Source organism: Triturus cristatus, chromosome 1_2 (genome assembly GCF_964204655.1).
Source record: "Triturus cristatus chromosome 1_2, aTriCri1.1, whole genome shotgun sequence".
Taxonomy (NCBI): domain Eukaryota; kingdom Metazoa; phylum Chordata; class Amphibia; order Caudata; family Salamandridae; genus Triturus; species Triturus cristatus.
Genome location: NC_140580.1, coordinates 128,636,758 through 128,651,140, shown reverse-complemented (window position 1 = coordinate 128,651,140; position 14,383 = coordinate 128,636,758). Strand labels below are relative to the sequence as shown.

Below are 14,383 nucleotides of genomic sequence, written 5' to 3'. Positions count from 1 at the left end.
TGGGACCAGTTCTCGATTTCCAGTGTAGGGTAATCTCTCTTTTAGCCACCACCAGCCCTAAGTCGCAAAACTTGCTCGTGACTTTCGTGCGCGGATAACCTGCTTCTGCGTTAGTACCTTTTTTAAATCAGCTGTAAGAACTGGAAAATCCTTCGGGTGGTAATTATGCCTACTGTATGTTTTTGACTAACCATTGGCCTTGTTAATGTTTCGTTTTTTCAGAACAGTTTATATATTGGTTTACAAATGCTTATTAAAATTGTTATTTAGGCATATAGATACTTAACATATGACGTTTTAGACCATTTTTATTCCACTTCTAAAAGAGGTCCCCCTACACTAGGCATGTTAGCTTAGCCTTCACTCTTTTACTTCAGTTGTCAGACCACGAAATAGGTATGCATGTCTGATCTTTCTTAAAAATCGCTGTGAGCGCCTGTAGCACTATGCTCTCTTAATTCTGCTGCTCATTCTATGCACGTTTGTGAGTTTTTTTTATTGGAATGTTGCTCTAGGTATCTTTCGGCAGAATTGTTTATAGGGAGTGGTTTTCTCTGTTTTATCTAACAACTGCCAATATTGTTCTACTGCCATGATGTTATTGAATGATATGTATCTCAGTTTTACTTATTTATCATATGTTATTTTTTAATTGTGACATTTGCTGTGTAACTTTTATGTATGTATGTCACATCTGAATAAAGTCTTTGAAGTTTGTAATATAGCATTTTATTTCAAAATATTTTTTCTTAGAGTTCGTTTTTAATAAACATTTATATGCATTTATATGTATTTGGTACAGTAACTCCAGAATAAAAACAACAAGTGCACAGGAGGTGTTTGTGGTATCCCATCGCTACTGTAGGTGATAGTTGAGCCAATTCTGTTTTTTTTACAGAGAGAAAGGACCCTGGGATAAACTGAAGGCTGTTTTCCTTACCTTCTTCCAGGGAGGTGCGAGGGTTTATTATGACTATTATGAATATTACCTTGAAAAAGTACTAGAAGCACAGCTAAGTGATTGCCAAGTAGAAAATCAAGTCCATCCTCAACAAGGTGGAAATTAATGCAAAGGGCAAAATGTTTTGAGGAGCTAACCAAAAAGATTATGCGCAGAGGCTTAGTCCACTTGAAATTTAGATCTGGAATCGATGTCAAGACAGAAATGTCATCTGAAAGTATGTATGGACCTCCAGTGGCTTCCATTCATAGGTCTGTAATTGACAGTGTGTCTTAATAATGCTATAGTAGCAGCTCTACACTTTGTTGAATGTGTTCTTGGCCTACCAGACAAGGACTTTTTGGCATTACTGTAACATAATAAGACACAGAAAACAATCCATTTAGAAATGGACTGCTTTGCATTGGCTAATCCATTTCTTGTACAGCTAAAATTAACAAATTGATGGTCAGTTTATCTGATGTCTTTAGTTTTGTCTAGACAGAGTTTTAGAACCCTTTTATTTCCAGGGGAATGTAAATCCCTTTCATCTGACGTAGAATGATTTTGGAAGAAAGTTGAAAGGGAACTAGTTTGTTACATGAAAATCAAACACTGCTTTTGGAAAGAAACCAGGGCGAGTCCTGCTACTTTGTCTTTATGGAAGGTGTTCTATTGTTCCTTACTGGAACATGCTATCCCTATGGGCTTAGGTTATGGCCACTAGAAAGGCTGTCTTCCGTCTGTAATCCAAAACTTGTATTGATCATTGCTGTTTGTTTTTAGGGCACTGAACATGTTCTCATGCAAATCTCGACTCATCTATTCTTTTCAACTCACTGTTATACAGTGACGATACAGTGACCATTTGCTGAAAACCTTCCTTTCGTTCTAGAGTTTACCCGTGAGGTGACAGACACCCAGATGCCCCATGTTGCTCCAGTTATTCTTCCTGAGATGTACAAGATCTTTACAATGGCTGAGGTACGTGTAAATTACTTCATTTCATTTATCTGTTATCAAGAACTTTCACCAAAGCAGCAATCAAATTGTAAGCTAATGGTGCAATAGTTGGGTAGAATATTTGTAACTGGCTAAAGAGATGCTGAGGGGAAAAAATGCGGCGAAAGCTAACATGTTCTGTGAGACGTCACAGCAAAAGGGCACATAAGGAGAGTGTAGGAAGCTGGCTCTGTTTATGCTATGACAAAGTAAGGTATAGTGTGCACAGAGTCCAGGGGGTTCCCCAGAGGTATAGCGGAGGCTAAATTAGGTAAGTACTAACAGCTCTATTTGTGGTAGTGTGGTCGAGCAGTTAGGCGTATCAGGAGGGTGTGTTAAGGGTTTATTGTATTCACTTAGGTAAATATAAAAAAAGGTATACTTATAATATATTTCTAGAACCAGGACTTAGAACAGGCAAGTAGAACATGCATTCAGATGCAAAACTTTACAAGAAAATGCAATGGTGGTTGAAATTGGAATCTTCATAGGTTTGTATTTGCTTTTAAAACAGTCAAACATACATTGGAAATTTGGCGTACTTTTGGATTTCCATTTAGTTACATCAACTACTCAGCGTGATATGCCTAGATATCACGCCATGGGTCCTACAATACAAAGGTAAGTAAGACAATTTTGGGGTCGAAGCAAAGTTACTTTGGTTTCAATACAAAAGGCAGTTCAAGACGAAACATTTGTGGGAAAAAAATCTTAACGTGGGTTCCTATGGAAGAAAATGTTATCGGTTTGCAGGTAAGTAAACGTCCTGCACGAATAGCTTTTTGGGGTTATAACCAAGGTTCCCCAAGGTTCAAGAAGGCACTCAAATCGCACCACCAGCGGCACTAGGGCTGCCGCGTGCAGGGTGCATGGGCCCAATGTTAGCCAATTGGGCTAGGGGGCACCCCAGTTGTGGGGGAGCTGCTCTCAAGCAGACCACTCTGTCTTGGGAGTCAAGCTCCTAGGGTTGTCAGAGCAAAGGGGGTCACAGGTTGGCACCGTGTCCACACCACCAGCAGCGCATGGGCTTCTGGGTGCAGCGGGCTTAGGTGTCGGGAGCCCAATGCAATCCCATGGAGGTTGCCTGTTTTGGATTTAGCCTGTAGGCTTGGTCCAGGAAGTCTTCCGGGAGGAACCAACAGTGAGGCAGGTAAGTTGGGGGGGCTTCAGGGTGCATTGGTGCCTTTTGAGGTCGGTTTTCACCTTACTGGGCCATTCGCGGTTTATGGGGAGGGAGGGGGGTCTCCGTGCAGAGCCTGTAAGCAATGTCAGGGGGTCCTGGAGGGGTCGACACATGGTGGATCCGGACTCTGGAGTGCTGGGGGATCTCACTGGGACCCGTGGGCCACTCGTACTGGAGCCGTAGGCAACTGGAGAAGTGGCAGTTCGAGGTGTCTGGTTTCTTTGTCCTCAGCAGGATTAGTCTTTCTTTGGAGCAGAGCTGCTGTTTGTGGAGTTCTGGTCTTTGTTGAAGGCAGTCAGTCCTCCCAGTGGTTTTGAAGGTGGCTGGCTGCAGGACAAGTCAACTTTTGGCGCAGGATCTCTGGAAACTGCAGAAGGTCCATTAGCGCTGGTGCCAAGTCATTTCTTCTTTAGTCTCCTCTGTTTTGCGTTTTCTTCCATCCTTCTTCGTAGGTTGCAGGAATCTACAGAGGCAAGGTTCAGGGTGCCCCTAAATACAACATTTAAGGGTGTTACAGTGGTGTGCAGGTTGTGACCAATGGGTCCCTTCCTTTGGGTGAGTACACCCCCTATTATGCTAGCCTCCGGGTGGAGGCGGGCATGAGCCTCTCGCCAATTGGCTGTGTTCCCTCATCTTCAAGATGCAGGGGACTGGGATGTGTGCTTCACCTTGTCTCCCCCCACCTGAGGGGTGGGGTTGGCAAAAGGTGGGCACACCTCTTCCTAACTGGTTTTCCCTGCTGATTCTCAGGCCCAAAGTGGCGGGTCAGAGCCGGTGGGAGCCAGTTTCTGGGGGCAGCAAAAGGCAGGGCCAGGTAACAAAGGTGGCGGTCCTTTGAAACTTTGGCCTTTGTGGACCCAGCCCATTCTTGTGGAGAAGGCATGACACCTCTTCCCAGGATGGACTTTGTTTCTGGAACCAGAGAGCGGAGGTCCTCTGCCCAGGGGTCCTGAAACCTGTCTGGTGGTGACAAATGGTGGGTAGCCATTCAGGAAACACCAGGGCTGGCCGTTTTTCTGGGGGTATCTCTAAGATGCCCTCTGAGAGCATCTCTAACATGCCCTCTGAGAGCATCTTACATTGAATCCCACACTGGCATCAGTGTGGGTGTAATCTGCGAAGAAGTTTGCTACCAAACTTGTCCGGTTTCAGTAAAGCCATTATGGAGATGGTGAGTTTGTAATGACCAACTCCCAGACCACATACTCTTAATGGCTTCACTGCACTTACAAGGTCTAAGAATGGACTTAGACATTATAGTGGTACAGTGCTCATGCAAGTGTATTCTCACCTGTGGTCTAGTGCACCCCGCCTTACATAAACTAGAATGGTGTGGTGTCCAAAACAAACAATGGATTTAAGACAGATCTGTGACTGGGGGTGAAAGTTTGATTAATTCATCATTCCGTCCTTCATCCGTTCTTTTTGGATTTGTTGCTCTAGGTGAGAAGGGTATGCCCAGATGTTGGTCCTGTGCTCTCTACGCCACCAGATTCAAGCTAGCCTGGCTGAAGAGGGGTGTTACCCCCAAAACTGGTCCCAGGATGCTTGTTTCTAGTCGGGCGAAGACCTGGCCTGCCAGTTTGGGCTGGACTGTTCCCATGGGGGACAGGGTCAAGACTGATTTGCATATGGCTGGGTCTAAACTATAATGGTGTGCTGTGAGAAAGTGGCTCTGTATACACTGTTCCCAAATAGGAACAGGGTGTACAGAGTCCACAGTCCCCAGAGGTTTGGCAGAGGCTAAAGTTAGATATAACCTTACTCTTTAAAGTGGTAGCTTGGTCGAGCAGTAAGGCAGTATCAGAGGACAGTGTTGTTGCACACACTCAGTCAGCAAATGGTCTCACACACTCAATAACTGAACTCTAGGCCAATGGTTTATATATAAAAAAATATATTCTTGTTTTATTTTAGAACCAACAATAGGTATTAAAATATACTTTCTCAGAATGAGATGCTTTATATAAATACTTTTTCAATATGCAATTGGCTTTTGTAGAAAGTTACAAGTGGTTGCAATAGGCAACACAATTTTAAACACAATAATGCATTGAGTTCAATGGAAATTTCAAGTTATTTGCAATATATTACTTTTAGGATTACTTTTGTGATTCCAGGACTGGATCCTAGATTCAGTCCTGGGACAGTACTTAGAAATAAGTGATAAAAGTCGACTTAGTTACTGTTATGATTGTTGGACAATATTTTGCTAATTCAAAAGTTGACACTTTAGAAAATATTTCATAGAAAACAGTCAATGATTCCCTATGGAAGAAAATTCAAGTTGCAGGTATAGTATGTTCTCGTTACATTTGTAATCCAGTACTGGGTGCCTAGACTCAGTACTGGGACCTTTATCCAAAACAAGTAAGTAATTACGTTTTCACAATTTATACGATTTTTAAAGAATATTTCAAGCTTGCAGAAATCGACACTTAGAAGAAATTTCACAGAAAAACAGTCAATGGTTTCCTATGGAAGAAAATTGGGTTACTGGTAAGTACGGTTGTGAATATTTTTCAGAGTCAGTGCTGGGTACCAAGGTCCAGCACTGGAAGCTCACCTAATAGCAGGTGAGTATTTTCGTTTTAGTTACTCGGCTGATTTTTGGTGAATATTTTAAGTTTTGAAAAGTCCTCACTTAAAAGAAATTTCAGGAAAAAACAGTCAATGTTACCCTACGGAGAAAATTGAGTTATCGGCTTTAAGGTAAGTACTCGACTGGCAGAGTTAGGGTTCTGGGCATAGACTCGGGTGCCCCAGGGTCAGGTAGGTACAGTTGTTGCACCCTCAGCGGCACAGTGGCAGCCGGGTGCAGAGAGAGTTAGGCCCAATGTTATCCTATGGGAGGCAGGGGGACCTTGGTTGGTGGCTGCTGACTAGCAGGCCATGCGGCTGTGGGAGCTGGGCTCCTGGTCACTTGCTCAGGGTAAATGGGGAAGTAGATAGGTGCAGAGGTTACACTGCCAGGGCCACTCGAGGGCTGGGTGCAGGGTGCTTTTGAACCTAAGGGCGCTCAATTGATTTCAATGGGAAAGCTCCGGTTTAGAAAAAAACTGTAAGCTCGGGGACGAAGATTCTTCAGGTGCCACCACCACTTCGAGAGGTAAGTTGGGTAGTTGGAGGATAGGTAGGTACCCCGGAGTTGGGCACAGGGGGCGCCGGGTGCAGGGGTGCCTTTTGGTGTCGGGAAATCTTACCCCCTGTTGATCGCGGTTGGGGGGGCACCTGGTTCTGAGGCTGCAGGCGTCGTCAGGCGCGTCGAGGGAAGTCCTTGGGTGCCGGACTCGGGGTCACAGTCGCTGTGGGATCGTCCTTGTGGTCTTTGTTCACTCCGGCTCAGGCCAGTCTTGGCGGGTGCAGTGTGTGAAGGGTTCGCGGTTCCGGGCTGATGCCAGGGATTAGAAGCAGATTTTGAGTAGAGCCTGTACTCATGGGAGTCCCAGGAGCTTAGAGCCAAAAGGTAGCCAGGTCCTCCGGGGTTTGTGAGGTTGCTGGCCACTAGAGATGCCGGGTTGGAGCAGGTTCGAGGGTCGACAGGCCAGTAGGGCTGGGGCCAAAGCAGTTGGTGTCTTCCTCTTCTTACCAACTGCAGGGCAGGCCTTCTTTCTTCTTTGTATTTCGGAATCTGGAATCTGGGGAAGGAAGGTTCAGGGTGCCCCTAAATACTAAATTTAGGGGCGTTACAGGTAGGTGAAGGGCAGGGACCAATGGTTCCTTGTCCTGGGGTGGGTACTCCCCCTATCCTGCCTCTCTCCTGTGGGAGGGGGGGCAGTAGCCTAGTCCTGATTGGGCAGGGCTCCCCATCTTCAAGATGGCGAGAGCCTGGAGATGTGCTTCTCCTCGCCTCCCCCACCTGAGGGGTGGGGTTGGCAGACTGGCACATCCCCTGTCCTTATTTGGGGTTTCCGGCCAAGCTGGGGAAGCTCACAGAGGCGGCATGCCTTTGAAGCTTCCCCCTACCCATCCTGTGGGAGGAGATCTAGCACCTCGCCCAGGATGTGCATTGTTGCAGGCCCAGGAGAGCAGGGGCTCTCCTACCCAGGGGTCCAGCAACATGTCTGCTGTGTGGCAGCCTAGGCAGCCTCTCAGACCAGACGTGGATTGTAGGTTAGGTTTCAGGGGGCATCTCTAAGATGCCCTCTGGGGTGCTTGGTACATTAAATCCCACACTGGCATCAGTGTGGGTTTAATGTGCTGAGAAGTTTGATACCAAACTTCTCAGTCTTCAGTGTTGCCATTATGGTGCTGTGGAGTTCGTGTTTGACGAGCACTCAGCACCATGTACTCTTAAATGGCAGCACTGCACTTACAGTGCCCAGGAATGGACCTCGGTACTGTAGGGGCACAGGGCTCCTGCTCCTGTGCCCACACACTGGCATAGGGCACCCAGCTAGAGGGGTGGCTGATGTATGCCATGGCAGTGTAGGTGGTGGGCATGGCACACAGGGATGTGTGCCATGTCGACTCTTTGTTTTGTCCTGTACTCAGACACTCAGCCTGCAAGGGCAGTGTGTGTATGTTAGGGTACAGGGCCTCTAAGGGTGGCACAATGAGTCCTGCAGCCCTTAGAGGCCTTCCCTGGTCACAAGGCCCTGGGTACCATTTACCAGAGGCTGACATGTGGCCAGGGTTTGCCAATTTGAGTTTTAGGTTTTTAGGGAAGGAACATAGGCCCTGGGCACCTGATTGGCACACTCAAAGTACATTCAGAAATTCAGCAAAAAGTGGAGGCATACCATGCAAGAAAGATGGCACTTTCTCACATGTGCCGTGCAAAAAAAGATGGATTTAACCCAGATCTGTGACTGGGGGTGAATGTTAATTCAGCATTCCGCCATTCATTTTCTGTTTTTTAGCATTTACCTAGGCCACAGGCAGTGGGTTGCAGGCATGGCACACAGGGATGTGGGCCACGTCGAATCTTCACTTTTCTCTGCACCATAACACACAGCCTGCAATGGCAATGTGTGGGTGTTAAGGTGCAAGGGCTCTAAGGGTGACACAGTAGGTGCTGCAGTCCTTAAAGGCCTTTGATGGTCTCAGTGCACTTGGTACCCATGGTACCTTTTACAAGGGGCTTACTTGTCGCCAGAGATGTGCCAATTGTAGGTACAAAGGTACAATTGTGGGGAAAGAACACAGTGTCTGGGTACCTGATTGGCAGGGACTTAGGGCACATCAAGTCAATGTACATCAGAAATCTGGCAAAAAGTGGGTGAGTTACTGCAACAAAAACCCACTTTCCTACAGAGAGTTTTCCAAAGCTTGGGAACATGTAGAGATTTAACTCAAATAAGAATGGCACAAGGAGGGCAAAGGTCAGATAAGGTGTTGTGTGAGTAAATTAAACTTCCACCTGGGGCTGTGACTGTTACTAAGATTAGAAAGGTCAAGACCATGAAATGATTTGTAGGCAATATAGAAAAAACAATTTAAAAAGACCGCTAACTATTGGGAACCAAGGTATGTCGAAATATTAGTAGAAGCAGTAGAGAGTTTGAAAAAATAAGGTTACCAACTGATTTATAGATTGGTTGAGGTGTTGAAGGGCATGTACTTGGTGAGCACCGGTGTAGGAGAGTAGTATCTGCTTCACATGGGTACCCCCACTTTTTGCTGGTGTTTCACTGTTTTTCGACCTTAGTCTGGCCGTGGCCCTGCTAATCAGGACCCCAGCCTAGCTGCTTCCTCTCTAAAATGGTTTGCATGTACATTGGGTACATTCCTAATTGGATTCTGGAGTGCCTTATAAGCCCCTAGTATATGGTATACTATGTACCTAGGGCATAGGTACCTCAGAGGCCTACCAGGGGCTGAAACATGTATTATGCCACCCCTGGGAAGCACTCCATAATGACACCACAGGTCTGCTACTGCAGCCTGGGTAAGGTAGTGCATGCACCCCTTACTGTGGCATAGGCTACCTATATCACTACCATTGCACACACACACAAAACCTATAAGTCACTCCTATGGCAGGCCTTAACAATCCTGAAGGCAGAGTGCTTGGTTTTTATGTGAGCGGGTGCCCCTGCATGAGCAGAGCCCATCTGCAGCGTTCGGAGTACCTCCTCTGATGCTGTTTGTGGTGCAGCCTGACCATATACTCTTAAGTGCATTATAACCTCGCGGTAAATGTTAACTTTGGACTGGCTGCACGGAAACATGTCGTGTTTGGTGTCAAACACTTTGGTATACTACCCCCCCCCCACCAGTTCTGGCAGCGGGGGAGCATTCCACCCTTCTAGAGGGAGAGACATGTTCACACTGGTCTACCCGGTAAAGACTTTCTAAAGCCCTGTCATCACAAAATGGATGCCACTGCCACAGACACGGGTCTGGCCTCCTGCTGCTGACCGAAACTCCGGCAGGGGAGGCCTGGACAATAGGATTCCTGTCCCAGGGAGGTGTAACCACCTCCCCAGACAGACAGATGTAACCACCTTCCCAGACAGGCAGATGTGTATTGGGGCTGGGCGGGAGCACACTCTGGTGCTTTGAAGTCCTGCACTGGGGGCACACTTGGTGTCCCTGTGCAGAGTCCAGTTCATACCGTTTGCAGGGGCTAACTGCCCCTGCTCTGGCGCGAAACTGGACAAAGGAAATGGGTGTAACCACCCCTCTTTCCAAACCCTCCCATAGGTGGGTCCGTAGAGTATGTCCAACCCCCAAACTTAGTATAAGTATGGAAACCCAGTCCTTGAGACTTTAGATTACCCAGGTCGAAACTCTGCAACATATATCCTGGACCTTCGACTTTCTATTTTCGCTAGAAGTCTGAAGAAATCTCCCTTGGGGTCAAGAAGTGACTCCCTTGCTTGGCAGGCACCAAACAAGCAACTGGCCGGTCTGCAACTCTGAAGCTCCCGCCGGACGCCGAAGTCTTTGCATCACCAGAGGTGTATTTCCAGACTTTCCAGAGGCTACCAGCAAAGCGGAGGTCTGTGGCTATCGTGGGTGACGTGGAACTGTGACCCCTGGACACCGTGATCTTTTGCCGATCCATCATCTTCCTGCTTTCCTCGAAGATGTGCTTTGGGCTCCGAGTAGCCCCAGCCTTGAGCACCTCCTGCACCGAAGATCTCTGGCCTCCACTCCACGAGTGACCCGTGGGCCAGTTTCAAGTGCGACCGCTCGAGGCTCCTTCGCGATCGCTGGCCCGTTGACTAGTGGGTCCCCACCAACGGCGACTCCTGTTCTGATTGGGCTTTCCTGGTTGCTCCAGACGTGCCCCGACTTACCCTCGCTGGGTGAATCCCCCAGACCTTGCTGGTCTACACCGACGTCCTTCTTCTATTTCCACCTGACTTGCCGTTGCCAAGGCTTGCTGGGTCCATCCTGGTCGCCGACACTGCAGCACTCAACAGACTTCGTGGGACAGCTCGAATCCAGCTCCTGGTCGCCGTCGACGCCTCCTGGACCTCGTGGCTGAAGAGTCAAGACACCTGTCAACTCACCTGAAGCACCCGACATCTGTGGGCATTGGACTATCGTGCCCCTGGTCACTGGTAAGTGATCCAGACTCTGTCCCCTCTGCTTTCAGGTTCCTTCCATCCTCGATCCAGGCTTGGATCTCTTCAGACACTTCTCTTCACGGCAGCAGCACTTCTTTGCCAGCTTCCATTGAAAACAGCGACGCGACCCGACACCAAAAGACACCTATGTACCCGGCTTCCCTGGGTGAGGTAACTCGAGTACTCTTGTGCTCCCGTGGGTGTTTGCCCTAGACACCTCTAAGTCCAAAAGGGTTCGCTTGTAGTCATCCTCTAAGTGTCCTTAAACTCTCAATTTCCAACCGCGATGTTCCCCATAGAAGTTAATGGCGATTTGCGGCTGTGTTCTCACACTGCCCGTGTCCCCTGTGGGTCCCCTGTGTCACTACCTTGGGTGGTTCTTTGTGGTCCAAGCACTTCTACAGGCCCTAGGCTTTGTGTCTAGTTCAGCCGTGGTTCTCATACCACTTTATTGGTCTATGGTTTGGTGCGCCCCTAGGGCCCAAACGTGTATTTGTGCTTTTACTGTTGAACACTGACTTGTAACTTAAGTACTTCGAACTCCAGCCTCATAAAGAGACTAGAGGGGTGTGTTTTATCTTAAATACATGTATTTTAAATATATACCTGGTGTGGTTGTCCTTTCATTTGGTCATTCAAGAGATTATAGACTGGTAAAACAAGCTGCTTTACGTTCCTTCAAGACTTAGCCTGAAGGCTGCTCTCCATAGCTACCACTAGGATAGCTTTCAATAAAGGTTGTCTTTAACCTATCACCATAAGGGGTTGTTTGGACTGATACAGGGTGCCCACTATAACTAGTGGACAGCATATATCAGGCCAACTTCTCACAACCGGCAAGAAAACAACTATAATCTTTACAGCAACAATATAGGAGCATGAGAATTTGTGATCTGACAGTGAGAATAGAACCAATCCTGCAAATATTGCAAAGAAATGTGTGTGCATTGGCACACATGTTGGGAGTGGAAATTAAAATGGGATGGCGAGTTAAGGAGACAGGAAAAAGGAAACAGAATGGAGGTTGGCGATGAGATTAGCAAAATGGTTAGATTTAGGTCAAAAAGTGAGGGCTAAAGAAATTGGTAGATGAAGAGTATCCGCAGCAGATAAAAACAAAAAGAAAGGAAACTCGGAGCATTACCGTAGTTTATGCAAAATGTTTTGAAATTACTGTACATACAATAATGGGACTACAAGATTAATTGCCTATGGTTACCATTACTTTTTCCCCCCTTCAAATAAATCACATGGAACCATTCTGACTGGTTGTGTTTGGTTAGTGTACAATGTGAGAACTGAAGGGTCTAGATCAGGGTCTCCAAAGTCTTTCGTGGAGGGCCGGATCCATGCCATATTTTTAACATATCCCCATTTAGATAAATGTAGTGTTTGAGGCATATGAGCTGCAGATCACACACTAGGATAGTAGATCGCCATCTGGTGTTGAGCTCGGATGCTTGCAGGTTGTTGTTGTCTTCGGAAGAAGTCTTTGTGGTCACGAGATAGGTGACTCCTCCCTTGGATGACCGTGCGCATGGGCATCAACTTCATCGTTGGATTGTTTTTTTCTGCCATTGGGTTCGGATGCAACTTTTCCGATCCGGTTGGAAATTTCAATTCCAAGCTTTTCGAAGCACCTTCATTCACGACATCGATTTCATCGGCTCGATTCCGGACGTCGACGCGGGCAGCTGGGCCTATCCTCGCCTTGAGGCCTACGGCTCATGGAAAGGACGCCTTTCATAAAATGCCAGTGTGGAGCAAAATTTCCGTACAGTGACCACCACAAAGTCTGCAACCTGTGCCTATCACCTGAACATGACGAGTCCAGCGGTCCAGCCTGCGCATCCTTTCGATCCAAAAAGACCATCCGAGATCGAAGGGCTCGAAGACGCATCATGGCACAGAGACAAGCTCCGGAACCAGAGGACATCTTTGATGAAGGACCCGATGTCCCAGAAGAAGATTCCGAAGATCTACAAATAATCTCCGAAGCAGACGACTCAGACAACCCCATCACTCGTAGGCAACATGTGAGTACTACTGCCCCTGCCCCTGCCCCAACCCCTCCAAAACCAAAGGCATTGGTCAAGACTTCGCCTGCTGACCCCAGTCGAGACCGAAAACATCCTTCAGAAGCCCCACCTCCGGGCTCGGCTCCGAAGAAACATAAGCCTTCCGGTAGCTCGGGACCGAGCAAACCGCATGTCATTGTTCAACCGGCACCTTCGGCACCGAAGACAAAAGACCACTCGGCACCGAAATCGGCTCCGGTGCCGTCAGCCCCGAAAACACCAAGGCCAATAGATAAACCGGCACAGAAGGTTCCCAAGCCTACAGATACAACTTCGGCTCCGAAACCAACGGCTAAGGACTCTCACACACCTCCTAAAGCCAAAAACTCCACCGATCAACCAAAACCTCTCTCGGAACCGAAAAAATCGGCACCAAAGACTGTTCCTGAGGAGCAATACGTTTTTCATCCAGATCCCATCGACCCAAGGTAGAAAAAGATTTATATTAACCCAAAGACTGGACATGTCACCACGGTGCCATGTAAAAAACGGAAACTGGACACACCACCTGCCCCAGTTCCTATAAACAGGAAGGACTCTGCAACACCGCCTATGCCCCCTTCCTCTCCTATACTGCCTTCTAACCCACCCCCTCTGCCTACACCACCCTTACCTATACCCTCTCCATCACATACACCAACCTCCACAGGATGATGATGATGATGACCTAGGGGGTGGGGGTGACCCTAATGATCCGTTCACGGATCCAGATACCTCACCACTGGATGATTGGGCCTTCCCTCTACCAGACATGCCTGACCCTCAGCCATATCCCTCCAAACCATTGCCTCCAGACAATCACCTGGGCTTTGGCCAGTTATTAAATAGAGCGGCACTTTACCACGGCGTCAAAATGCACTCCGACGCACCAGAAGAAGACTTCCTATTCAATACTTTTGAACAATCTCAAATGTCTGTACAAATTCTGCCCATGATTAAGGGAGTCATAAAACACGCCCGAGGTATTTAAAGACCTTGTCCGTGCCAGGGTTCTTAATCCAAGGATAGAAAAGAAATATAGACCTGCCCCTGAAGATCCTAATTACATCAAAGGGCAGCTCCCTTTGGATTCTTTGGTCATTTCCAATGCCAGGAAACGCGCCAACGCCCAAACCACAGGAGATACACCTCCTCCTGACAAAGAATCCAAACTGTTAGAAGCCTCTGGCAAAAGAGTAGCATCACAAGCCGCTAATCATTGGTGTACTGCCAACACCCAAGCCCTACTAGCACGCTATGACAGGGCCCACTACGACCAGTTAGAGAATCTATTACATCTTCCAGAGCAATATAAAACCCAAGCAAATGACCCTATCCAGGAGGGAAAACTTATTTCAAATGCGGCAATTAAATGTGCTCCTTAGACGACATGCCTGGCTACGCATTTCAGGCTTTAAGCCAGAGGTACAAACTACCATACTTAGCCATTCAACCAGGAACAGCTATTTGGGCCAACAGTAGACACTGCCCTTGAAAAAATGAAGAAGGACACAGAGACGGCTAAGTCCATGGGAGCATTACAGTCTCCACAACCACGTGGATCCTTTCGGCGCGCCTTCTACAGAGGAGCCTCCAAAAATATGGGAACGGACACCACCTCTACATTCAAAGCCGCTACACAAACATCCCCCAGTAGAGGATATTTTAGAGGCGGATTCAG

At 47.5% G+C, this 14,383-nt stretch overlaps 1 protein-coding gene across 3 annotated transcripts in view; it reads left to right on the top strand.

The window, feature by feature from the left end:
• The window catches only part of LOC146866944 (importin-9-like), a 346,501-nt gene that overhangs the window by 160,707 nt on the left and 171,411 nt on the right, over positions 1-14,383 (top strand). For all 3 annotated transcript variants that reach the window (XM_085603269.1, XM_085603270.1, XM_085603268.1), the window contains exon 5: positions 1,836-1,924. In XM_085603269.1, coding sequence (XP_085459395.1) covers positions 1,836-1,924 — 89 coding nt within the window. The remainder of the gene's footprint in view (positions 1-1,835; positions 1,925-14,383) is intronic.